General features: G+C 34.3%; 1 protein-coding gene across 22 annotated transcripts in view; it reads left to right on the forward strand.

Annotated features, from left to right (window-relative positions):
- The window catches only part of ADGRL3 (adhesion G protein-coupled receptor L3), an 874,612-nt gene that overhangs the window by 542,423 nt on the left and 305,069 nt on the right, over positions 1-27,120 (forward strand). For all 22 annotated transcript variants that reach the window (XM_067736151.1, XM_067736152.1, XM_067736157.1 and 19 more), the window contains one exon: positions 1,422-2,222. In XM_067736151.1, the coding sequence (XP_067592252.1) occupies positions 1,422-2,222 (801 nt within the window). The remainder of the gene's footprint in view (positions 1-1,421; positions 2,223-27,120) is intronic.

Consider the following 27,120-nt stretch of genomic DNA (forward strand, 5'->3'; position numbering starts at 1 on the left):
TTGTTGTTAAAGAGCTAATCACTAATACCAAGAGAATAATACTTTAATCATTAAAATATGGGTCAACATCCAAATTTCTTGTGATTTCCTAATTTCTCCTCCCAATACACTTCTAATCATTTCACACATAACAGTGGACTACATGATTATTTTTCAATGTGTTTTCTCTGCAAAAATATTGGAGCACTGTTTCCCATAACAGGTTCAGCAGAACATTACACCCCATCAGGCTCTGTAGAAAGGGTTCCATGATCAAATTAGTTTGTGAAATTTTCTCACCCTCCCCACTTCCATCTTGGAGATTCACTAATGTACCTCAGCTATTAGAATCTTGGTATTATGTTTCATATGATATTTCTTAAACACAGATGGCTAGGGATCCCTGTTTTTTTTCTGTGTCATATGTGGCTAAACCACTTAAAACAGGTGCTTCAGTGACCTCCCTTTGGGAAACATTGCTTTTTAGCCCCTTCATTACAGATGGATCGGCCAAGTTTTTTTTTTTTTTTTTTTTTTTTTACCACCACTCATATGATGTGCTACTGAATCATACTAAAAATCAACTGAATCAGATAATTCCTGCCCATTTTCAGTCTGAAGTATGAGCAGCAAAATATTGTAGCAAGTAATCTTGTTTTTTAATGTTCTTCTCATGTAACAGTAAAAGGTACATGTTTTTAAGTTCCAATACTACTGTATTTAACAGGACATTTTTAACTGATTAAAATCTAGATCTTGGGTTCTTCTCTGTAACCTTTCACCTTTTCTTCTTTCCTTATTCCTTCTTTCCTTTCTTTTTCTTCCTTTCTCTTTTTCCTTCCAGTATCCATCCATCACTCATTTTTAATTGTGTGGGTTGCATGCTCTGTGTGTGCTATAGCAGCTTTAAGAGCTTTTTACCTAGAAGGCTCAGTGGCCTGTATTACAGGGCTTTTCTTTTCCCTTATTATTATATTTTAATTACTATTGTATTTCCATATGCTTCTTAATAAGTATAGAATAGTTCATAGCATCAGAATGAAAACAATATCTTTAAAAATTCCGATTAATATATATAAAACCATCACATATAAAAATTTATATTTGTTATATGTCTATAGAATACATAGACATAAGTCACAATTATATATGTAGCATATCCAAAATTATTGTAAGACACTTGCAAAAGTAAAGAGCAAAGGAAAGCACAGCCACTCTTTAAAAGGCCAAAGTTTTTCAGCAAATGAAATCAAAATGATTATGAACAAATGTCAAAATTAATGTGGACAACTACTTTATGTTCTCAGAAGAATACAGCAAAATAATTAAGTGGTGGTGGGTATTTCTTGTTAGAGTTGAATTCCATTTGGTGAAAAATAAGAATATATGACAAAATATTAAAATTAATACATTTATTATTTTGACTCTTTCCCTTCCAACAGTTTTTCTTTGTCCTGGACTACTAAAAGGAGTATACCAGAGTGAACATTTGTTTGAGTCCGACCACCAATCTGGGGCATGGTGCAAAGACCCTCTGCAGGCTTCTGACAAGATTTATTATATGCCCTGGACCCCCTACAGAACTGATACCCTGACTGAGTACTCATCCAAGGATGACTTCATTGCTGGAAGGCCAACTACAACCTACAAGCTCCCTCACAGGGTGGATGGCACAGGATTTGTAGTGTATGACGGAGCTTTGTTCTTCAATAAAGAGCGCACCAGGAACATAGTAAAGTTTGATTTGCGGACTAGGATAAAGAGTGGAGAGGCTATCATAGCAAATGCCAATTACCATGATACCTCCCCTTACCGTTGGGGAGGCAAATCTGACATAGACCTGGCAGTGGATGAGAATGGGCTATGGGTAATCTATGCAACAGAACAAAACAATGGTAAAATTGTCATTAGTCAGTTGAACCCTTACACCCTGCGGATTGAAGGGACATGGGATACTGCATATGATAAAAGGTCAGCTTCCAACGCATTTATGATATGTGGGATTCTGTATGTGGTCAAATCTGTATATGAGGATGATGACAATGAGGCCACAGGGAATAAGATTGACTACATTTACAACACCGACCAAAGTAAGGATAGTTTGGTGGATGTACCCTTTCCCAATTCATACCAGTACATAGCAGCTGTGGATTACAATCCCAGGGACAACCTTCTTTATGTATGGAATAACTATCACGTCGTGAAATATTCTTTGGATTTTGGACCTCTGGATAGTAGATCAGGTAAGTTTGACTTTTGATGGTACTTTAAGGGGCAATATTTACAACTTGCTCTTAGTAAGTTGATTGTATATTTTGATTAGACATCCTTTTGTGGTCTTCTGGCCTGTGTATTGAAAGTTATTCATTGTCTTTTCAGCTAAAAAAATTGTTGCTGTTAATCACTTTCAACTTTAAAAAAATACAGGCATAAGAAACTGACTCTTCCTCCTCTGTGCAGCTAGTCTCCAACCTTCAGCCCTTATTTGAAGGGCATTTTCATTATCAGCTAGTTAGTTCTTTGTGTAGTGAGTACACAAAACCTTTGCAAAAATAGAATGCCATCCCGTCTAATTAATTGTGACATGCCCTGCGAAGTGCTCTCTACTTGGAAAATGTCAAAGGGTTGGCTTGATATAATTCTTCAGGAGGCCTGCACCAATATATTCAACTCACCAAGAGCATCATATATGACCACCCCTACTGGGAATATTGTCGGTTTGACTGTACATATGTCTGAGTGTATCTAATTAATACATACAGAAAAATGTTCATAACTGATACAGACAAAAAAATAGATCTCAATTTTATAAGAAACAGCAGTGCAAAACTCAGCTTTGAAAAAAAGGAGACAAGCTTTAATTCCCATTCTTTAAAATTGTATTTTTCCTCTCTAGGACATACTGTTTACTTTTAATATTATTTAAAGACAGTCATAAATTGCTTTATCTTTTACATTTCTATTTGCACAAATGAGCAGAATTATCTTAGTCTAGAAGTTAAATTATTTTAACTAGCAATAATATTGTTCCTCCTGATAAAGTATAATGGAAAAGTAAGATATAGGTGTCCGAATTTTGATAGTAACGTAGCAATTCATAGTTTAATTTTTTTCTTCTAGTGCTTACATGTTAATATTTCTTATTTTCTGCATTGCTTTTACCTTGCTTTTACTAGCATGTCATTCTGCTTACTAACTTTCTTCACTATATACATATCTTCTTATACAATTAGATTCTAAGTGCCATAGAGCCAGTAATCTTGCCTTACCCATCTTTTTATTATTTTTCATCTGACCATTATTTCTGCCTTCTTAGACGCTAGTGTCATATATGACATATAGAAAATAAAGGCTCAATAATTCTTTGTTGAATGAATGAATGGATGAATGAATGAATGCCTTTCCACTTCTCACTGTGATAGAATGTCAAATTGGGTGGCATTTTCTCTAATCCCTGTAAGAGTGACAGCAATTCTTTCCATGGCCAGCAATGCTGATATTATGTTGAATTGCTTTGTGTGGAAGGAGAAGCCTAATATACAACAGCAGCAAAAGCAACTTCTCCTTACTAAGTTCTCAAAAATCTCGTAGACCTGGCTAACCTCTGTACAGGTAAGGTTTCTCAATCCAACACATCCTTCAATTAAAAACCTAAGCAAATCATCTGGAATATTCTGGGAAGACAGTTCTTTCAGATCTGTGATGTTCTTAAACCAAAATTCATATTTTGGCAGTGAAAACTCTTGACGAGTGGTTCTTAGCCTTTTTTGACTTTTAATTGTAACTGGAGTAATTTCTAATTGCCTCCAAAGAAATAATATATAATAACTCACCATCTTTTAATGTTCGTGAATAAGGAGCAGTAACATATATTCATTTTATTTATTGGAAAGATCATGCATTATTTTTGTTTAGAATAATAGATAGGTTAAAATTAATTAACATTCCAGGTTTTGATTTGATGGACTGAGGCAAATTCTTAGCTTAGTGTTTATAAATTATCCTTAAAGAAAAAGATGATACCATAGCCTCATGTATTTAGAGACTTGCCAAAAAATATTTCTAATGTACGTTAATAAAATTATGTGTGTATCCATATATATGATGTCATTGTAATTGTGGACATAGGAAAATTATACCACTCATTTAATTTGTTTGTTTGATTATGGGAGTTAAATTATCAGCCATCTTGCCCACTTGTACTAGTGCTCCTATTTGTTAAAAGCATGTTTTTAAAGTGACAAACACTGAGAAATGATAAAGTTCAGCTTCTGAAACAAATTCCTAACTTAAGCCAGGAGATTCAGTTTTCACTCTTTTTAAATGACAGTGAAGCTCTCTTATGTTTTGCAAAGAGTGAGATTTCAGCTGTATTAAATTTTTATATATAATCACAAGAAAAGTTATCAATTTTCATGCATGAATGCTCAAATTAAAAAGCTAGCACTTTGGTGTGGACTTAACAGTTTAGAGGTAGAAAGAATAAGTGTAGAATAATAATAAGTGTACATTTTATGCATGAATATGAGAATTTCAGTTAGCATTAATGGAGGCTGTTCACCTTATTCTACACAAAGTTTCAACTGAGTGTTTTTCTTTAGTATAAATTACATTGACATTTTTCAAAGAAATTTCCTTTAATGAATTCTTATTACGGATCTTCTTATGTGTCTATGTATGGAAACCAACTTAACTATAAATGCGTTAGGGTCAAAAAGACTAATTCTGACTAATTCTAAGTCCATAGATCTACAGTATATTTTCTGTTGCCATCTGTTGGAAGCAAGCTGAGTATTTTTGCTCTGATTTCAGCTGAGCTCTAATCATTGAAAAGTCACACTTCTGAAGTTTTTATGTAATGGGGTATCTGTGTTTTACTTCTACTGAATATTACTCTTCTGTAAATTAAAAGATCTGGGTGTTGGAAGTTGAGACAAATATGTTCTCTGAGATGTGTAAAAATCCTCAGGTGAAGCATCCATGGAGGTGGCATACTGCTTCTGAACATGGATCTGGGAGCCTGAAGGACTTGTGTTTTAATTCTGCCTCAGGTGCTTGTTTGACTATAGGCAGGCTACTGAGCCTCTTGGTCTTAGTTTCCTCAACTATAAAATGGAAAAAAAATAATACCTATCTCGGAAGATTATTGTTATGATATATGTAATAGGCATAGCAAAATTAACATAAAATCTACATGCCAACCCTACAAGGACCATTATTATCCATATCATCTGATTGAGGGGCTTAAGGCACTACAGCTCATATAATTTATTTAAAAATTACTCAGCTATTAAAATTCAGCCCAACTTGAGATTCATGCTCCCTTCCATGACACTAGTAGTGGAAAGTATGCCTACTGAAGCTATGTGTCTGGACGCATTCACTTGACAGAAGTGATCTCAGTATCCCCATGTGTCAGACACTCTGCAGATGCAAATCTAATTTGTAGTTCTCATGATTAGATAATTACCATAGATCTGCACTCCAAACAATTGCCTCTATTTTTCAATGGTGAAATCATACTGTGTCAAGATTTGTTGAATAATTTAAGAAATAAATAAATGAATTTTTATATATATATATATATATATATATATATATATATATATATATATATATATATGAAACCTTCTTTTTCAGCATATTATGGGAATGGGAGTATTAGTCCTAACATTTGTTTTATTAAGATTACATGTATGCTTCTCAGGTAGTCCTCTTCACAGTTTACCATGCAATCCTATGATCTGGAAGTGTTATGTCACCCCATTTATTCCCCACACACCACCCACACCTACTTCTTCTCTTCACTCAGATTGTAGCGATACTTGGTAATCTAAAGGAAGTTAGGTCTGTTAAAAAGTGCCAAAGCACTTTAACACCTAATGCACTTTCTTCCAGAAGAAGTAATTAGAGAAATTAGTCAGTATTTACAATGGGAAAGAAAATGAACAACTGTTCAATGAATTTTATTTTCGGAACCTATTCTCAAATTTTTCGGTTAATGAATTACAGGAATTTTTTCAACTTAGAGAAAATAGAAAGTGTATTCAAGTGAATAAGTGTGTTCCTTTGAAAATACATTTTGTGTGCAGAACAGGTGATTGATTTGGTTTTGGACACCAGTATCAAAAATGCCTGTAAGCATTAGCACCTGAGGATAAAGTAAATATGAAAGTGCTATTTTTTTTTTTCTGAGCAGAGAACTAGCAAATCTAGAATTTTTCTTAAATGTACTTTTATTTATTATTTTTTTTTGCGGTGCGCGGGCCTCTCACTGCTGTGGCCTCTCCCGTTGCAGACCACAGGCTCCAGATGCACAGGCTCAGCGGCCATGGCTCACAGGCCCAGCCGCTCCGCGGCATGTGGGATCTTCCCGGACCGGGGCACGAACCCGTGTCCCCTGCATCGGCAGGCAGACTCTCAACCACTGCGCCACCAGGGAAGCCCTCAAATGTACTTTTAACTGAGCCTTTTTCCTGTCCTATAAAATACGATAAAACTATACATTCATCATTGCCTCCAATTGGCTATCTTTTGTAAGATACACATTAAAAACCTCCAAACAATACTTAGCTATTTCACAAGTTATTTGAGTGATTCTCATGTCAGCATCATAATGCTAAAATTCTACCTGATATCCTGATATATCCGGTGTGAGGGAATTAAATAGTTGCTTTACTTGCCTTTAGTTAACTGGTGTTGAATGACTTTCACTCTTGAGTTCTTTCTGCTAAAGCACCTTGTGCTGAGTTCATTATTCATTGATAAAATAGGAGATGTGAGGTATTTTCTTTGACTCTTCCATTTTGTTTCTAAAGTGTCCACTGAATAATCCAAACATTCCTTGTCAAATATACAAATATTTTCCACTATTTCCTACTGAAGGAAGAAGAAGTAGGCTCAGGTTGATAATAAGAATAGACAGAGAAGCCCAGAGCCAAAATTTTTCTGAATTTATTGTGTCTAACAGATCTAAAAATCTGTTGGTTGAGGTTTAGTGAAACACATCAAGCAGTCAGTATGAACCACAAATGATAAGGACATGTAGCTACTGTCTAGTGCCTACTCTTCTGCTTCCCAAATACAATCCACATTTTCTTGAAAGCCATTTGAGTTTATGTAAATGTAATCATTCTTGTATATGCTGAAGATAGTAGACTCTAAAACCACAACAAAAAGCCTACACATAACAGTTTAACAATGCAGATAAGGTGAACCTTCTGTCCTTATAATATGCTAATTAAGTGCATCTGTGTCTCCAGTAAAAGCTGTGGCTATGTCGTGATGAATAAGAACTTTAAACACACATGACACCTCGTTAAAATGTAATTTTCACATCATATATCTGAGCCCTTTACTTTGACAGCTGAGTAATGTGAGTGCTGGGCAGAGAATCTTGAACATTTTGAAACTGTCACGTGTTTAATAAGTAGCTGAATCTGCTTCCTGAACGATTTAGTTAAATATGTTGCACCCTAGTCACAAAATAGAGCCTGAAAGTAGTGGGATTTTAAATCAAACTTGTCCTCAGTGTATGGGTTAGGATTGCTTCACAGTTCCACTTGAGATGCCACATTGTCTCTAAAGTTTAATTTACATCTATCTTAGTAGCTGAGTGAACTTTACAAAAAGAAAAAATAGCTACTTGTTGCTAATTTCATCCAGGTCTGTATTTTTATGCATCATCTGTTTGCCTGTCTGCAGAGGAGCCCCCTCTTTTTCTCTCCAATGCTTCTTCATTGCCTGTAGTGACAGCTGCTGCCTGAAGGGCATTGCTGCTGGTGATGTTTCAGGGAGCACAGCCAAAACTTGCAAAATTTGCAATAGCTATTCCATTGCCACTTAACATCAGCTGAATTCTCTTACGTTTGTTTTTACATGTCTTGTATTTTTCTTCTTCATAATTGAAGGCTAAACCTTTCCTAGAACAACACCTTCTGCTTTTCGGGCTCTGAATATCAACATCACAGTCCTGTACAAAGCACAGCTAGCTGGACCTGGCTTTGTACAGCTGAGCCCAGTGTTAGCCATTCATCCCACATCTAGGTGACCCTCCTAATAAAGGAGACAAGCTGCAAGGTTCACAAATGTTACTAACTTATTAATTTTTTTTCCTACAGAGTGATGTCCCTGATAAATGTATAATTATTAGGACAATAATCATGATTATTTCTACATGTAGCTCATAGTCATAAAAGATGACTTGTGAATAAGCTTCCCACTCACACCAGCTGTCTTTGCTGTAGCCATTTCACTGCTCATTAGCACATCCACCAGAGGGCAGGCAGGTGGAACTGACATAGTTTGGCTGCTCATTATTAGCCCATCTTGTCAGGGTTGGCAATAGTGATTATCATGGGATTTCTGGTTATCGAGGGGTTCCACTTTAGAATACTCTGCTTCTATCCATATTGACATAAATAACTGAGAATTAACTTTATTATATACCAAAGTCTGACATTTGCTTTATTTCTCTGTTTTTTTTTTTTTAAATTTTAGACAATGAACAAATACCTTAGAATAGGGTTGCCAAGCAAAAATATGAATTTAAGCAGAAGAGTATTTCCCTCTTAATAACTACTTTCCACCACAGGGCTAAATTCTCAGATAATAATGATTAATGACCAAAAATTTAAGATACCTAAATTACAGGTATAATTTACCATGTTGTATAATTTTATGGGATGAGACATGTCAGATTTCCCTGAAAACAAATGGATATCTTTTTTGTTTGCTTAATAAGAATTTGCCTGTTTCTCTTCATTCCCTTCAGTAGTACAAATTCATAGCCAAACTCTATGCATCCACTTACCCCAATGAAAATACAAATTAAAATTATCTAGGACTTTCTCTTTGAAGTGTCATGTGACTGAAATATTTTAGCCTTAAAATCTGGATTTTTAAAACTAATGTTAGAAAAAACAATTCTACCAAAAATATACAAATGCAAGTGAAGTTAGGTATTTGTTGATTTCATAACTTAGAATTATCTCTTATGCTAACTTTTTGTGGTTTTTTTTTTTTTTTTTTTTTTTTTTGCGGTACGCGGGCCTCTCACTGTTGTGGTCTCTCCCGTTGCGGAGCACAGGCTCCAGACGCGCAGGCTCAGCGGCCATGGCTCACGGGCCCAGCCGCTCCGCGGCACGTGGGATCTTCCCAGACCGGGGCACGAACCCGTGTCCCCTGCATCGGCAGGCGGACTCTCAATCACTGCGCCACCAGGGAAGCCCTCTTATGCTAATTTTTTAAATAAGAAATGTTTTTGAAGAAACTTGCTTTTGAGAGAAAATGGCACTTAAAAACACTTCGTTCAGTAAAAATATAAAATCATAAACTTTTTAAGTTAGTGAAAACAAAATTTCAAAATCTATGATAATTTTGCTGTATAGTATACATATTTACATATTAAACAAAAAAAAAGAGACTTTTATATTTTATAGAGAAGCCCACTGAGAGCAATCTGAGACAAACAGTGATAATAGTCGGGAAGGGGGTTCTGAAAATTCATTCTTTATTTTGATACAGAAAAATAAATCCTTCAACCTGTTTGTGGAGAAGAAGCTTGAAAGTGGAATTGGAAATATTAAGATAAGGTCAAAGGTGAAAAGTGAAATTCAGGCACAAAATCAAACCTGCTGCAGAAAGCAGAAGCAGGGAGCTAGACTGGGCTTAAGTCAGAAGTCCAATGATTGATAGGTCTTTCTTCCTCTCTTTCTCTCTTCTTTCTCCCTTCCTTACTTCCTTTCATTACTCAGCTACTTTAGGTAGCTGAGGCCAATCACTGTGCTATACTCTGTGGTTACAACTGTGAACAGGGCAGGCATTGGCCCTGCCCTCATCGAGTTTACAGAATAGTGAAGACAAATAGAAGAAACAGAAGGAGAAAGGGGGAGGGGTGTCAGAAAATAGTAGTACTTATTAGCTACTGTTTGTCGAGTGCTTTCTTTTCTGGCCTTTTATATAGATTACCAAATTTAATCCTAATAAAAATCATGCAAAGAAAACATTATTCTCATTTCCAGATAAAGAAATTTAGGATCTGAGACGGTAAATAACTCAAATGTCACATACACAGTCCAGAGTTACAGTTAGAATGTTAGTCTGACTTTCTGCTATGTCATGTTGCCTCCAATCAGTAATTATAAAGAATACAGGTGCCATAGCTAAGGAGCAAGGGAAAAGCAGGAAGGCAATGTACAGGTGGTAGAATATAAGTAAAGCAGGTAAAATGAAGTAGCAAATGCAAAGTAGCAAGGCCACATCAAACTCATTTAGAATAAGGACAAGCGAACAGCAGCTAGTGTTACAAAGCACCTACTGCACTCTGCCCTGCATCTGGCCATCTGGGCAGTGGGGTGGAGGGCCCTCCTTGGCATGTGCCTCGCTCCAGTGCTTGGCAAACAGTATCAGTGTATGAAACAGTATCAACATATTACAACAGGGTGGCTGGCAGACGGGCAGGCCTTCCTCACCTGGGTCTCTGGTCTCATTTGGCTGAAGACTGAGAGAGAGCAGTCTCCACTGCTTTGCTGTGTACTCCCCTCCCCCCATCCCTGGCCAAGACCTGCTCTAGTAAAGTAGAGGTCCAGTGGTCTTGTCAGGAGGATGGTGTAGGATGTAGGAGCTACAGGTGTTTCTGGAGAGTACTTTGGAGAACTGAAGAGATGGTTCCAGATCACTTCCGTTTTCTCTCACACACACACACACACACACACACACACACACACACACACACACAAAGCACCTGACATCCCCTCCAAATTGTACTGGGTTTCACACACATGCCTTAATGCTTAAAAAAAATGCTGTGAAGTACAAATGTGGAAAATAAGACTCAGAAATGTAAAATCATCTGTCCAGAGAAACCCAGTTGATAAATGTAGATGTGGGTTTCAAAGAAGCCCAGGTTTGTTTAAGTCATGAAGCTGAAACAGTTTATATTTACAGGGGAAAAAATTATAATGCACACAAACATACAATAGAATATGATATAATGGTGCATAGATTTGATGTGGGGTGTGTGTGTGTGTGTGTTTCTGTTCCTAGAAATGCTTGAAGAAACAGATTGAATTATTGGAGGATTAGAAGACTTAGAAACTTTTGTGGAAATTCTGAGCAATTTAAAAGACCGTATGCTAACAGATGTGTATGGAATCTAAAAAAAAAAAAAATAGGTTGAATAACCTAGGGTCAGGACAGGAATAAAGATGCAGACGTAGAGCATGGACTTGAGGACACGGAGAGGGGGAAGGGTAAGCTGGGACAAAGTGAGAGAGTGGCATGGACACATATACACTACTAAATGTAAGATTGATAGCTAATGGGAAGAAGCCACATAGCACAGGGAGATCAGCTCCGTGCTTTGTGACCACCTAGACGGGTGGGATAGGGAGGGAGGGAGACGCAAGAGGGAGGGGATATGGGGATTTATGTATATGTATAACTGATTCAGTTTGTTATACAGCAGAAACTAACACACCATTGTAAAGCAATTATACTCCAATAAAGATGTTAAAAAAAATAAAAGACTTTAGAGCTTTGGGGCCTGGCTCTTTGTTAGATTTATTTCTACTTATTTCCATTTTCTTAATCCAGATGTTTTGCTAGAAATACTATTATGGTTACTCTCCATGAGCAAGATTAGAAAAATAGGGAAAAAGTAAAACGAAGGAAAAGAAAGGAGTTAGGCAAAGAATGAGGGAAATAATTTTTTTTCCTAAAAATAAATGGACAAGAAATGAATGAGTTCCCTTTCTTCAAAGGGAAGGTGATGAAAGAGCATGCATTTAAGATTGATTTAAGAAATAACCTCAAGTGGTTAAAGATAAAATTAAAGACAAAGTATGGAATATTTATACCTTGCTGGCTGAAATATAAATTGTGTTAACCACTTTTGAGAGAAACTTGGCAATATTTAGTAGAGCCCATGTCTACATGATTGGCATATCTTATATACTAGCAAATCCACTTCTAGGTTTGCTCACTGGAGAAACTTTCTTACATGTGTGCATAGAGAGCAAGCTTTGTGTGTGGTTGCCCAAGTGACTAATAAGCAGCTGAAATAGGAGACATGAATGTGACATCTATCTTCACTGGCACAGAGATATTAAAAGCCCTGGTCAGCGTTGAAGGTAGAAGGAAGCATTATTTGATCAATTATTCCTTAGAAAGAAATATACTAAGTTAAGTACTGGTACCATGAAATGATAAGTAAGCAAAGCTCTTATACTGAAATTTAGTCTTTCTACTAATATCATTCCATTTGGTCTCAAGCTGGCTGTAATAACTTAAAGAAGCCAGAATTACAATTTGCCAAAGTACCAACAACCTTTAACTCCTGTAACTCTTTCTCAGAAATCATTACATTGTTAGTAAAAGAAGCCCTCTCTTGTCAGAAAAGGAAAATTTTACTCTGAAATTTTAATTGAGTGTGACATAATAGTAGCTATTATGTGTTTCAGCCACTGTGCACATTAAACAATTCTTGAGAATTTAATTGCTTTAAAAGTATTTTTATACCTCCTTCACTGAATTTTCCCCCTGAGTATGAATAGATTCATATACTCTGGATTCCTATAACAGCTTTTGGTATAACAATAATTTTTAAGCTTTCAGGAACATGGCAAAGTACTTCAGGGGATGAACAGGACTACTGAGTTAGCTGATCATGTTCCAAAGTTAAGAATTTACAATGCCATGACACAGGTTCAAGTGCCCAGTTTCTGCAAGCATGGAAAAGCTAAAATTTTCTAAACCAAATAGTGAACTAGAAGACATATGTGAATTAAGGTGGAGGTTTTAGTTCTCTGAGTTATACAACTGAAAAAGATGTTAATCTTAAGAGATACGTGCCATGAAAGTATTGAATTTCAGGACAAAATATCACATAAGGAATATAAAAAATAATTATCTAGTGGAGTTGAATTGTATGTTGGGGTTAGAGCCTAAAATCATCTATTAAAGTAAAAATTAAATATAGTCAAACTTATTTTTGAAACTCCTTTAGTAGTTTATAAAATATAGTGAGTTTTTAAAAATATATCCGTATAGAGTACAGATAGCATTATATGTTATTGTGCAATGTATATAGTGCATAATAAAAGGTACCTTTACAGAGTATAATTTTATAATATTTTAATTACATAAAAGAACTACATGAATTCATTTAAATTGAAGGTAATATCTGTGATACAATTACTCTGTATTAAAAAAAAAAAGAGTTCCATAGTTATTTCTGTGTAAATTCTTTCCGTGAGAGCTTTTTTCCCTAAGTAACACATGTATTGTTCTTGAATATATTGATTTCTACTTTCCCATTAAACTTATATACAATTATTAGATCACTTATTAAGTGCTTCAGCAGTACAACTAACAAAGTCATGTGACTTAAGAATATTTAATGATATCAGAAATATTCATTATGTATTGCTAATTTTTCTTAGAAAGCAGGTTTAAATGATTTGGAATTCAGGTCATTATACATTTTTTTATTATTGTTTATGTTTGAATTTTTTTTTTAAGTTTTTAAAAAATGATTTATGTAGAATAGGCCTATTCATTATACCTAGTACATTTTTTAACAAGCTGAGGATCCAGAGTTTTAATGATAGTTAATTTCTTAATGGTTCAGATTTGAGCTTTTCTGGGTTTTCCCAAATTTCTTTAGTGAATATGTTAAGTCTCTGAAATATTTGAAATAAATTTCTGAAAATTAAGCTAATATTCCACATGACTAGAGTAACAATAATCTATTTAGAATTCTATGATGGAATGTAAAAAGGCCTTCTAACTGTGTTCAGGACAATTACCCAACTACCTAATTCCCACCCCCTTGTGACTAGGACACACAAATAAGAAATTGCCATAGTCTTACTGAGAGAATGAAACTGTAAGAGAGGAGCCTTACTCCATTTCTAGCTTTTTTTTCTTTGCTAAGGAAGAAAATTTGTAGTTCTTAAAAGTATTGGGTATTCCTAGAAACTTTGCTTCTACCCCTTGAGTACAGAGTCATTATATTATTTGGTTTAGTGGTATTTTCTGTCAATTTTGACTTCTAAACTTTTAAAGCATCAGTTTTCACCAGTTGTTTGTAAGGATAAAAATTGAAAAGGCAAAAACATAAAAAGACAACCATGAGTTTAAATATACCCACATTGAATTCTAATCAGAGATGAAACTTAAATATTTTACTTTTAGCTTTGACAATAAAGCAGATAAATTGCCCATCTGAAACTTTCAATATTCTTTTTTATTTATACAACTATGCCCTTTTTATGTTCATGCTTATGTTTTCTAGGAAGAAGTAGGTAAGTATGTTTATTGAACATAGACTATTAACCATTAAAATAAGATATCCAATGAATATTTTTGATGAAGGAGAAGCACTAATGGTTTTTATCTTGGTGTAATTATATTAAAAACCATTCATAGTGAAAGTATTAGAGTGTTTTGCTGCAATTTTATGTAGTTATTTTGGGAGGCAAATAATTTTGTTCTAGTGAACAGTGGGTTTAAATACTTGGTGAATTAAAGCCTCTTTTTATATTTCTTTGTGTAATAGAACTTTAGTGTGTGCAAGTAGGTTATAGGCAAGTGATTCCTAAGTTATATAGGATAATGGATCTCAAAGCGTAGTCCGGAAGGAACTTGTTACAAATGCAAATTCTGAGGTCTCACTACAGATTAAATCAGAAACTCTGGGGGTGAATCTCAGTAATCTATTTTTAATAGGCTGCTAAATTTGAGAATTACTGTGTAGGCCATAATGCCTAGGTTGTATATACTAGGTTAGTATACACTATGGAGTATAATTAAAAACATTAAACTTTTTTTTTTTTTTTTTTTTGCTTTCTAAATTTCTGTGATATTTGTTGATTGCCTTGGTTTCCCAATCCCCTATCTGATGACTCCTGCAATGAGGCTGTAAAAATCACTGAGGGAGCATGTTAAAATGCAGATTTCCTGTCTCTTTCAAATCACAGCCCTAAAATGTTGATTCAGTATGCAAAGTGAGGCGTGGGGATAGTATATTTTAAAGGTGATTCTGGGTTTGGAAAAAATCACTACTCTAGATTCCCTAAGGTTTAAATAAAATTTATATCTTAGGAATGTTATCTTAATGCATTAAGAATCTGTGGAGCGATATATACTTTCTACCTCCGCTCTGGGCTAAGGCTGTTCTGGCAGTGAAATGCATCACTTTGTTTTATTAAATGACCCTGTTTTGTGTCCTCATAGAATTACTACCTGTGTGGTTGACAGCAAAGAACAGCAGCCTGATACAGGATGGACACATCCCCTCTCAGGCTTGTCCTAGCAATGCAAGATGCCATTCATCTTCACCTTGAATAGCTGGAATTAATTAACACAGTGAGAAGAGCAATGAGACTCTAGGCAATCATGCAGTGCCTCACAACCACTCATGGTCTAATCGTATGTTGGGAAACAAACAAACAAACAAAGGTGAAAACTGTGCAGGAAAACAAATTAGACCTGTCACTGTATTTGAAGGAACGTAGCAACCAGTATAATCCCATCCTTAAACCATGAGCAATACCTCAAACTTCCATATTCTAATTTAAGGCTAAGTTTGGTTTCATAATCAAAAGTGAGATAGGTAGAATTCTGAATTTTTCATTTATGCTCATAATTTTACAAGTATACTAACACATAGTCTGGAATACATGATAGTTCCTTCTTCTGTCCATTCCCACTGGCTTTTGTAAACATGGACAGATGACAAGCTGTTTTGAAATGCTATTTTGCTGCCTGAGTCCGATCACTCTTTCTGACTGTTCATTTATTCTGGCTATTCAAGGCTGGCATGAATGGCACTCAGATTTGCCAGCTGAGATCTGAGTGGATGCAGAAAACGTTCCCATCCTGAATCAGGCTGATGTGTAATCTTTGTTTGGTCCAGCCCCCTGCTGCTCTCATTTTTCTCTTTTAAGACAGAAACATCTAGTGGCTTTGACCTAATAAGAATGTAAAATTTAAAAGCATGTTTTCAAATGTGAACCTGTTGAATTAAATATGCTGATATGCTTAAAAGGCACTCAAAATTTTTATATCATTTTAATTTTAAAATTAAAATTGTGCATGTAATTACTGTTCCACTAAAGGAAATAACTATTTTTATGAAAAGCTTTATGTTAAATTTTCCTTTTGCCTTTTAAAAAAATATCTATTATTTAGAGTTATCCCTAGAAATATTTGGCTTAGTGACTAGGGTAAATAGTAGTTGTTTGTTCCAAAGATTTTTTGTTCAGTTTCCTCTAATTATTTTAATTTTACACCATCCATCCCCCTGATTTAGAGCTGAAAATACAGTCATTCATTCTTGTTGCATGAAGTTTGATTTATTTGTTTTGACTGTACTCTATTCCGATTAGTATGTAAGGCAATTCTGCTATTTTTCCTGTTTAAAATAATATGAAATAGTAAAAGCAATAAAATAATATGAAGCCTCACACAAGCCTTGGGGTTTTTTGCATTGCTAGACTATAGGAAAAAGGAAAATCTAAGAGATGGAAAATCTAAAAATCTTGTTTTACTAATAGCTATCATGATTTCTGATTTTAGATTCTAAGTATATTCTCTTTGAGATAATTCAGAGGCCTTTTAAATTTCCTTAATTATTTTATATAATAAGGCTAAAAATTTTACGTAATTCATTTTGTTAACAAATACTTATTTAATTCTTAATTTTGTGTCCAGCTCTGTATTCAAGATCTTAAATTAATTAGAATGAATATGTGATGGAATTGATCCTTTTAAATTTCAAAGCAATTCATTTTAGTGTTAAAGTGGACTGATTATACTGCTTGAAATGGGACAAGTAGGACATAGTTATCATTTGGCAGGGTATCTATGGGTACTATAGGCAGAGATACAACACTGGCTGCCTCCTAAATATGTGAGCTCCCTGCTGTTTTGACATACTCGGCTTATACTAGATTCCTTTCTTTTTCCATTAATGAGAAGGAATAATATTCACTGATTCAGGCTGTAGCACTTGGCCATTATTTGCTGAGCTGTATAAACAATGAGCAGCTGTATCATTGTTTATATTACATGATTTTGTTTATTCATTTAAAAATTTTATGACAGTAGTGTGGCTTAGCAGCATGCTTATGGTAATGAAGAAGTTAATTAGCAATGTCGAGCAAGACTTCAGGAGATGAGTTTTAATAAGTAGTACTGAGAATATTATAGTAGTTATCCGCAGATAAACATAATAAGCCTCAGACAAATGGGAAAAATGGTCAGATTACAAAAAAAAATCACATTAGAATCCTTTGGCTTTCAGTTTCCAAAGAATAGCACAGATAAACACATACTCATTCAGATACCATAATTTCCCTGTTTTGTTTTGTTTTTTTCCTTAACATAAAACTACAACATGGGTAAAAAATGGAAGATTACTTTAATAGAATATAAGCAATCATCTATAAATAATAAATTCACTCTGAAAGACGACTCTGCCAGTAAAAGAGTCAGACAGCTTACCAAGAATCCTGGAATTACATGAGCTTTCCAGCCCAGAAATATTGATAGACATAGTCTGAGTGTGTTAGTCTGCTTCATTTTAGAGCCAAAGAAGTCTTAATTCAAGGATCAGGAAATCCATAATTGGAAAGAATCCCATAATCACTGCTGATATTTTCCTCTAATTATAAATGACTTTATTGTGTCATAAGCCCACTGAAGAGCTCTGGATCTTGCTAAGAAAAGTATTCTCAGGCTCCATTTACTAGACCTGGTGTTATCAGAAATTCACTTTTGCTGGCTATGCAGTAGCATGTCATGTAGTATTCAACAGAGTGATATGAAAAAGCTTATATTGGAGTATTTTAATACAGCAGCAATTTTGCCTGAGGCCTAAACAGAGGTTAAACTTACATTTCTTGCCATTTGTAACTTAGTGGATACTATGACTCATTTTGGGAATTCATTATGATTGTGGCAGGTGACGTTACATTATTCTTTTGTCATGCACCATCAGCAGTGTCTCCATATCTGGGCCAAACCCATTGGATAACTTAGTATATATTCAATTCCCATAGACCTAAAGAGGTTATTTTTAATGAGGAAAAGGAATTTTTTTTCTTGTTTATAAATGTCAGATATATGAGTCTCATATGGGTGGGAAGTGCCAAAAGTTATTAAAGCCAAGAGAAGTTAGATTGGTGATAGGAGATATTTTGAAAAGAGATAGTTCCAGGAAATTGTACATAAAGCCTCTCAATGAAGATTTTTTTGTTGGATGAGTTATGCACACACTCAAAATATTATTTTATTTATTTAACATTTTGTGAGTGTTTATTATGTGCAAAATACTTTACTGAATGCTGTGAGAAATAAAGTAAGAGCTTGGCTCCATAGATAATAAACATATAAGTCAGTTGGGCGGGCAGTGCACTTGAACAAAGTCAAGTCATGCCAAGTAAACAATATTTTTAGTTTTTAAAAAAACTTACCAAATTAATAATAATACATCTTAATAAAAAATAATAAATCTTGCAAAAGTCATATTCAACTTGGATTTAGTTTTATTTAAATAAGGTATTTAGCCAACTCTTATATGATAGTCTTAAGAGAAGATGAAGAAATATGGATTGGATTAGATTAGGTTACATTATATAGAATTGACAATATTTTTGCAGTTTTGATTTACAAATTACCAGTTTCATATGACTTGACTTAATGTAACATCTTCATAAGTGGCTTGAATCACCAAGTGAGAATAAAGAAATATGTTGATTTGTCAGAGTAAGCCTAGAAGGTGGTCTTTTGGGCATGTTGACAGGCTTTGTCATTGGCCCTCTCCTGCTCAATATTTTTAATGAATAACTTTGATGAAGATATAGAAAATGTGACAATTTGCATTGATAGGTGACAGATTATTGGGAGTAAATATAATGGACCAGGTGATAAAATCAGGAACCAAATGGATCTGGACAGCCTGTATCAATGATCTAAAATGAAAAAGATGAAATCTGACATGGATAAGTATAAAGTCCTCTGTTTAGGTTTGTTTGTTTGTTTGTGTATTATATAATACCCAAATGAGAAGACTCTGCTAGACAGCTGTTCATGTGAAAGAAAAAGCAAAACAAAACGTTTAGCTCATTTTCAGTCAGCAAATACAAATTAGTTGACTCACAGCATAATATACTGGGAATGCAATGATCCAAACCCAGTTAGTCCCTTATAGGATGTGGAGGACCACAGATGAAATTTATATCAACAATTTGAAATATGGTGTAGAAAAGGTGAATGCAGTCTTCAAATGTGTTGATGATAACAAAAACAATAACAACAAAGTACCTGGAATAAAGAAGAAAATGTCATGCTATTCCCAATCTTTCAGACCATTTCCTAAGAATTTGGTTCAGAACTTCTGGTCACCAGCTTTTAGGAGCAATGTTAATATATAAGAGTTCGTCCAGTGGAGGATGTCTAGGTTTGTTGTGTATTCTGGGAACTATGATCCATTTGATCCATTTGAAGGATCAGGATATTTAGCTAACAGAGATGAGAGCTGATTGCATGAGTTTGAAAATGGCTCCTCCACTTACTAGTTGTGTGACTTAGGACACGTTACTTGGCCTATCTTCACCTTAGTATCCTCACCTATAAGATGTAAATTGTAATAGTAGCTACATCTCAGGTTTGTTACAAAAAGTTGGTTAATATTTGTAAAGTACTTAAAACTATGAATGAAATATGTGACATATAAGTGCTAAAAATTCATAAATGGCTAGCAAGGGAGAGAGAGAGTGATAGAGAGAGATTATTAATAAATAAATAGAAGGGTTTAGTATGGAAATCAGAGGTGTCTTCAGAGATCTGAAGAGAAGTCTGTGGATGAGAAGGTATTTGTACTTCATTCTTCCTACAGTGAGCAAGGGCAAGTGGTTAGAAACTGCAGGGTGAAGAAAAATCATAATCTTTTATAAAATATAATTTAAAATTTTTACATTTAGTCAATTGTATTTCTGCAGTGCTCTCCTTCCTAAATTTTGGTAATTGCTAAAATGATGCAGAATTGGCAAATTAGCTTCAACAACCCTGCAACTTGACAGCTTTCGTGTGAACTAGGCAGCAGTGTTTTTAAGGTCTAAAAAATTTCAGAAATATTGTCAACTCCTAATATGAAAACAAAATGTATTCTAATAATGGTTTGGCACCTAATTGAGTACATGCCATGTTAGGGCATGACTGCCTAGTGACTGATAATACAGCTGACTTACAGTGGTAACCAGAGGTCGTAAAGTCTATTCCAGCAGCGCTTCTGCCAGAGATTAGCTGAATAAACTCAAATAATTTTCTTAGCCTCTCTTTTTCTTTAACCAAATAAAATCTCATCAGTGCAGTGCTATTGCTAACATTATCAGAGATTTCTTGTAGTAACTGGTCCTACAGTGGTGACTTCTTCCTTTGACTATTCTTAATGGATTTAGTGAAACCTCTCTTGCTAACATTAATATAATGTAACATTTTCAAAGTAAAACCATGGTTATGAAGAAACAGAGGAGCTTTTGAAATGATATTCTAAAAGTGACTTCCTTAAAAGGGAATTGCTTTTTTCCCTGGTATGCTAAGCCTACAATATTTTTAGGCCAACCACAAATAATCCAGAAAAATAAAAGTGTTAGCACATCCACCGACACTGTGGCTCAGTGATATTAGCTGTGCAGTGTTGTATAATTGGACAACGGAGGTTTTCCTTATAAACTTGGAGGTTGTATACCTAAGATACTTGTATGTATACTAGATGTAATATTATAACTTCATCTGTAGAATGTTAGTTTTGTGTCTTCACTGATACGTATCAACATTCATGCTGTTAGAAAGCCATTTAATGTTGTTTTGGCTGTTTTCAAAAACACCAATTTCTCCTTACTAGAAATGTGTAAGGTTTGAGATGTGATTAGTAAGCAGTCAGATTTTAGCATTCAGTAAATAGTTCTCTTATTCATCTTCCTGCAGTTTAAACATGTATTCATTCATTCACTCTGTTTTCATGAGGTTACTTGGTGGACACTGTGTGTGGATTTAACATATATAAAAATATATATATTTTGCCCAAAATGAATGCAGTCCAGTTGAGGCACAGACCTTAAATGAATAAACCAAATGGAGAAAGGAGAGGAAGAACATTCGTAAAATGATGAAATAACACTCAAAAAGGCAAAAGGCGTGAGTGACTATGGGGAAGAAAGGAGAAATAAGGTATTTGATAAGGTACCCATTCCTTAGTTGCTATTGCCATTAACCAACAGAGTATTACATTTCTCATAGCTTTTATTTATTTTTACTTTTTAACCAATAACCTATCTGAAAAGGATATTATATTGGATAGTATAAACAATGAATTTTAAAAAATTGCAGTTTTTGCTCACAGATGAGCTTATGAACTAATAGGATATTCTTACCCTAAGTGAGTTTTTGATACAAAAACATTCTAATGTTTGCCCATTATGCTTTCATATATTTATTGTAATATAATTTCTCAGTTGATAGATTTTATTGAGAGCCACTCAGCTTTCTGAAAAATTAGAATGGAATTCATCATTTGGTACCCCAAATAATCCTTATATTATGATGGTGATAAGCCATACATCCAAAATAGACCTATTAATTTACTAATAAAAGCAAATGTTTTATATTCAAGAACTCTCATTTTACAGTATCAATACCAAAAATTAGATCTTTGTGAAGTCTTATCCTGATTATTTAAGAGTTTCTTTAGTATTAAAAAAAGAAAAAAGAAAATTTATCACACAAAGTGATGCTAATTCTAATAACATTCACCAGTACAAAAAAGATAAGGAGAAATCTAGAATATAAATTAATTAAAAATAAATTTATTAACCGTTCTTAATTTCCCATGTAAGTTATGCCCTGGGAGGTTGTTACAGGCAAGGGAGTTGTTATTATATCCTGTAAATGACATAATTTGTGAATAATTCACTAACCTCACAATGGAATAGATCATTTCTCTGTGATTGATATGTCACCTAAGATAGAGTATTGTTTTCCACTAATTGCATATGTTATCCAGGCATTATTGTGCATCCTAGAATTTTGTGAAAATTTCCAATTATCCTCACATTATTTTTCAAATATTCCAGATCTTAGTAAATATAAAAGTAACATTATGGATTTAAAAAAGCATAGGCCCATATAATAGTGAATTTTGATTAAATAATATTTTGCCACTGTGTTATTTGAAAATCTTATTGTATGTTCCTTCAGTATTATGAAGTAACACCATAAAGAGTTTTATGGGGATTTGAGCTTATGCCTGTGAAAGAAGAAAACAAGCCAGTGAAATTTGAGATCAAAACAAACCCATTCCAAATCTATTTTTCTTGCAGTTTACCATTAATTGAAAGTTTGCCAGAACTCCTTGTATGTTATTTTCTTTATTTTTTATTAAGGTCCTACCTGATTTCAAAGAGAATTTAAAAAATTTTTAAAATTAAAGAATAAATTGTATACAGTAAAATTAACCCATTTTAGTATAGGTTTCTATAAATTTTAACAAATGTAGTCATAAATTTACTACCACAATCAAGGTAAAGAATAGTTCTCCAAAAATCAGAAAAAGTTTAACGTGTCTTATATTGGTACATAATATAGAGTAAGAGCACATAAACTAAAACTGAAAAAGACTAAGAAAACCAATAAAGAAAATACAGTGAAGAAAGTAATGAGGCTAAAAATGCATACTACATAATGTGATATCTGGCCACAATTTTGACAGTAAAGAACTTTTTCTATAGATGAGAATATGATAAAAAAATTTATGTGTATATGTGTGTTTATGTAACAGAGTTATCAAATATTACAGTCAAAAATGATTAGATTTTATATATATATATATATATGTATATATATATATATATATCTTCTCTCCCTATGTGGAAATACCTGTTATAATTTATGTGCCGATGACCATCCTTTTTCTGCTTTGTATGATATGGGTTCCCATTTTTAAGAATGGATTCCATTGTTGAGAACTGATTCCATTATTCCAGTGTAATAAGTTTTTCCTTACATGAAATCAATATCTTTTACCCAATTTTTTAAAAGTTTTCCACTTCCCTTTGGAGCAGGATGCAATAAATCAACTTCCACTTAAATATAATTGTCCATCACAAATTTAATAATTGCCCTTTTTCAGTCTTCTTCTCCAGTCTGAGCATCATGTATCATCATAACAAGGTTTTTAAGACTCCTTATCTCCTTTTCTCTTTCTATTCTCAAAACTGGGCACAACATAGAGATATAATGTGATCAATGTAGAGGTGGTTTGACTATCATCCATGGTAACCACTAAAATTTATTGAGCTTTTCTAATGAACTGTGAGGTTTTATTTTTCCCATTTTACAGACGAAATAGGGAGTTACAAAGATTGGACTGTATCTCTATGATCACATAACTAGTAAGCTTAAAAGCTGAGATTTCAATCTACATTTGACTCTGTTCAGAATACTAAACCATTTTAATACAGACTGAGAGTATATCAGAGTTTAAGCATCTGTATCGTTCTATTGATTCATGATGAATTTATGGTTAAGAAAATCAAGTCGAGCTTTCCAAAATATGACTTTTTTATGTAAAATATAAAACTATGTCTCCTTAACCCTATATATATATATATACATGTACAATCCATATTTTAAAACTTAAATTCAGCCCAATTATGAGACCTTAAATGAATTCATTCTTCACTTTTAAAATTTAAGTAGAGAATAGGAAATATTTTAATAAATTTTAACATTGGAGCCAGGATATTAGAAATTTATATATCTATGTCATGAAGATATGCATTAAAGCTGTCCTATTTATCTAGACTGTTTATATTTTTTACTTTTTCTCAAAATATTTTTGTTAAAATATGTCTTACATTTTAGGTTCTATCTATTATAGGAATGAAAAGCATGTGTTTATATACTGAATTTATGTTTTATTGGAATACTTTTCACTAAATTATATAAGTAAAAAATATGGATATAAGTTGGTCTTCATTAAGAAAAGAAGAAACTCTCAAAAGAACTGTCCTATAAGGGCTTCATAAGACACATTAAACACATACTCCATAATAAAAATGACTGATAACTTTCAAAGAATTCTCTAAGGAATGAAATGTCTTCATTACTAGCAAGGTGTAATTTTTTGTTTTTTTGCATTTTATTTTATTTTACTTTATACAGCAGGTTCTTATTAGTTGTCTATTTTATACATATTAGTGTATATATGTCAATCCCAAGATCCCAATTCATACCACCACCACCACCACCAGCCCCCTCCTGCTTTCCCCTCCTGGTGTCCATACGTTTGTTCTCTACATCTGAGTCTCTATTTCTGCCTTGCAGACCGGTTCATATGTACCATTCTTCTAGATTTCACATATATGTGTTAATATATGATATTTGTTTTTCTCTTTCTAACTTACTTCACTCTGTATGACAGTCTCTAGGTCCATCCACATCTCTACAAATGACCCAGTTTTGTTCCTTTTTATGGCTGAGTAATATTCCATTGTTTATATGTATCACATCTTATATATCCATTCGTCTGTTGATGGTCATTTAGGTTGCTTCCATGACCTGGCTGTTATAAATAGTGCTGCAATAAACATTGGGGTGCATGTGTCTTTTTGAATGATGGTTTTCTCAGGGTATATGCCCAGTAGTGGGATTGCTGGATCATACAGTAATTCTATTTTTAGTTTTTTAAGGAACCTCCATACTGTTCTCCATAGTGACTGTATCAATTTACATTCCCACCAAGACTGCAAGAGGGTTCCCTTTTCTCCATTTGTAGTTTTGATTTGCGTTTCCCTAATAATTAGTGATGCTGAGCACCTTTTCATGTGCCTCTTGGCCATATGTATGTCTGCTTTGGAGAAATGTCTATTTAGGTCTTCTGCCCATTTTTTGATTGGTTTGTTCATCTTTTTTAATATTGAGCTGCATGAGCTGTTTATATATTTTGGAGATTAATTCTTTGTCCGTCGATTCATTTGCAAATATTTTCTCCCATTCTGAGGGTTGTCTTTTCGTCTTGTTTATAGTTTCCGTTGCTGTGCAAAAGATTTTAAATTTCATTAGGTCCCATTTGTTTATTTTTGTTTTTATTTCTGTTACTCTGGGAGGTGGGTCAAAAAAGATCTTGCTGTGATTTATGTCAAAGAGTGTTCTTCCTGTTTTCATCTAAGAGTTTTATAGTATCTGGCCTTACATTTAGGTCTTTAATCAATTTTAAGTTCATTTTTGTGTATGGTGTTAGGGAGTGTTCTAATTTCATTCTCTTACATGTAGCTGTCCAGTTTTCCCAGCACCACCTATTGAAGACACTGTCTTTTCTCCGTTGTATATCCTTGCCTTCTTTGTCGTAGATTAGTTGACCATAGGTGCGTGGGTTTATCTCTGGGCTTTCTATACGGTTCCATTGATCCATGTTTCTGTTTTTGTGCCAGTACTATATTGTCTTGACTACTGTAGCTTTGTAGTATAGTCTGAAGTCAGGGAGTGTGATTCCTCCAGCTCTGTTTTTTTCCCTAAAGGTTGCTTTGGCTATTTGGGGTCTTTTATGTTTCCATAGAAATTTTAAGATTTTTTTGTTCTAGTTCCGTAAAAAATGCCATTGGTAATTTGATAGGGATTGCGTTGAATCTGTAGATTGCTTTGGGTAGTACGGTCATTTTCACAGTATTGATTCTTCCAATTCAAGAACATGGTATATCTCTCCAACTGTTTGTGTCCTCTTCAATTTCTTTCATCAGTGTCTTATAGTTTTCTGCCTACAGGTCTTTCGTCTCCTTAGGTAGGTTTATTCCTGGGTATTTTATTCGTTTAGTTGCAGTGGTGAATGAGATTGTTTCCTTAATTTTTCTTTCTGAACTTTTGTTGTTAGTGTATAGGAATATAAGAGATTTCTGTGCATTAATTTTGTATCCTGCGACTTTACCAAATTCATTGATTAGCTCTAGTAGTTTTCTGGTGGCATCTTTAGGATTATCTATGTAGAGTTTCATGTCATCTACAAGCAGTGACAGTTTTACTTCTTCTTTTCCAATATGTATTTCTTTTATTTTCTTTCCTTTTCTGATTGCTGTGGCTAGGACTTCCAAAACTACGTTGAATGAGAGTGACAAGAGTGGACATCCTTGTCTTGTTCCTGATCTTAGGGGAAATGCTTTCACTTTGTCAACATTGAGAATGATGTTTGCTGTGGGTTTGTAGTATATGGCCTTTATTATGTTGAGTTAGGTTCCCTCTGTGCCCACTTTTTGGAGAGTGTTTATCATAAACGGGTGTTGAATTTTGTCAAAAGCTTTTTCTGCATCTATTGAGATGATCATATGGTTTTTATTCTTTAGTTTGTTAATATGGTGTATCACAGTGACTAATTTGCATATATTGAAGAATCCTTGCATCTCTGGGATGAATCCCACTTGATCATGGTGTATGATCTTTTTTTTTTTTTTTTGCGGTACGCGGGCCTCTCACTGTTGCGGCCTCTCCCGTTGCAGAGCACAGGCTCCGGACGCGCTGGCTCAGCGGCCATGGCTCACGGGCCCAGCCGCTCCGCGGCATGTGGGATCTTCCCAGACCGGGGCACGAACCCGTGTCCCCTGCGTCAGCAGGCGGACTCTCAACCACTGCGCCACCCGGGGAGCCCTATGATCCTTTTAATGTGTTGTTGGATTCTGTTTGCTAGTATTTTATTGAGGAATTTTACATCTATATTCATCAGTGATACGGGTCTGTAATTTCCTTTTTTAGTAGTATAATTGTCTGGTTTTGGTATCAGGGTGATGGTGGCCTCACAGAATCAGTTTGGGAGTGTTCCTTCCTCTGCAATTTTTGGGAAGAGTTTGAGAAGGATGGGTGTTAGCTCTTCTCTAAATGTTTGTTAGAATTCACCTGTGAAGCCATCTGGTCCTGCACTTTTGTTTGTTGGGAGAGTTTTAATCACAGTTTCAATTTCATTACTTGTGATTGGTCTGTTCATATTTTCTACTTCTTCCTGATTCAGTCTTGGAAGGTTATACCTTTCTACGAATGTGTCCATTTCTTCCAGGTTGTCCATTTTATTGGCATAGAGTTGCTTGTAGTAGT

The sequence above is a fragment of the Pseudorca crassidens genome, chromosome 4 (assembly GCF_039906515.1).
Source record: "Pseudorca crassidens isolate mPseCra1 chromosome 4, mPseCra1.hap1, whole genome shotgun sequence".
Classification (NCBI taxonomy): Eukaryota; Metazoa; Chordata; class Mammalia; order Artiodactyla; family Delphinidae; genus Pseudorca; species Pseudorca crassidens.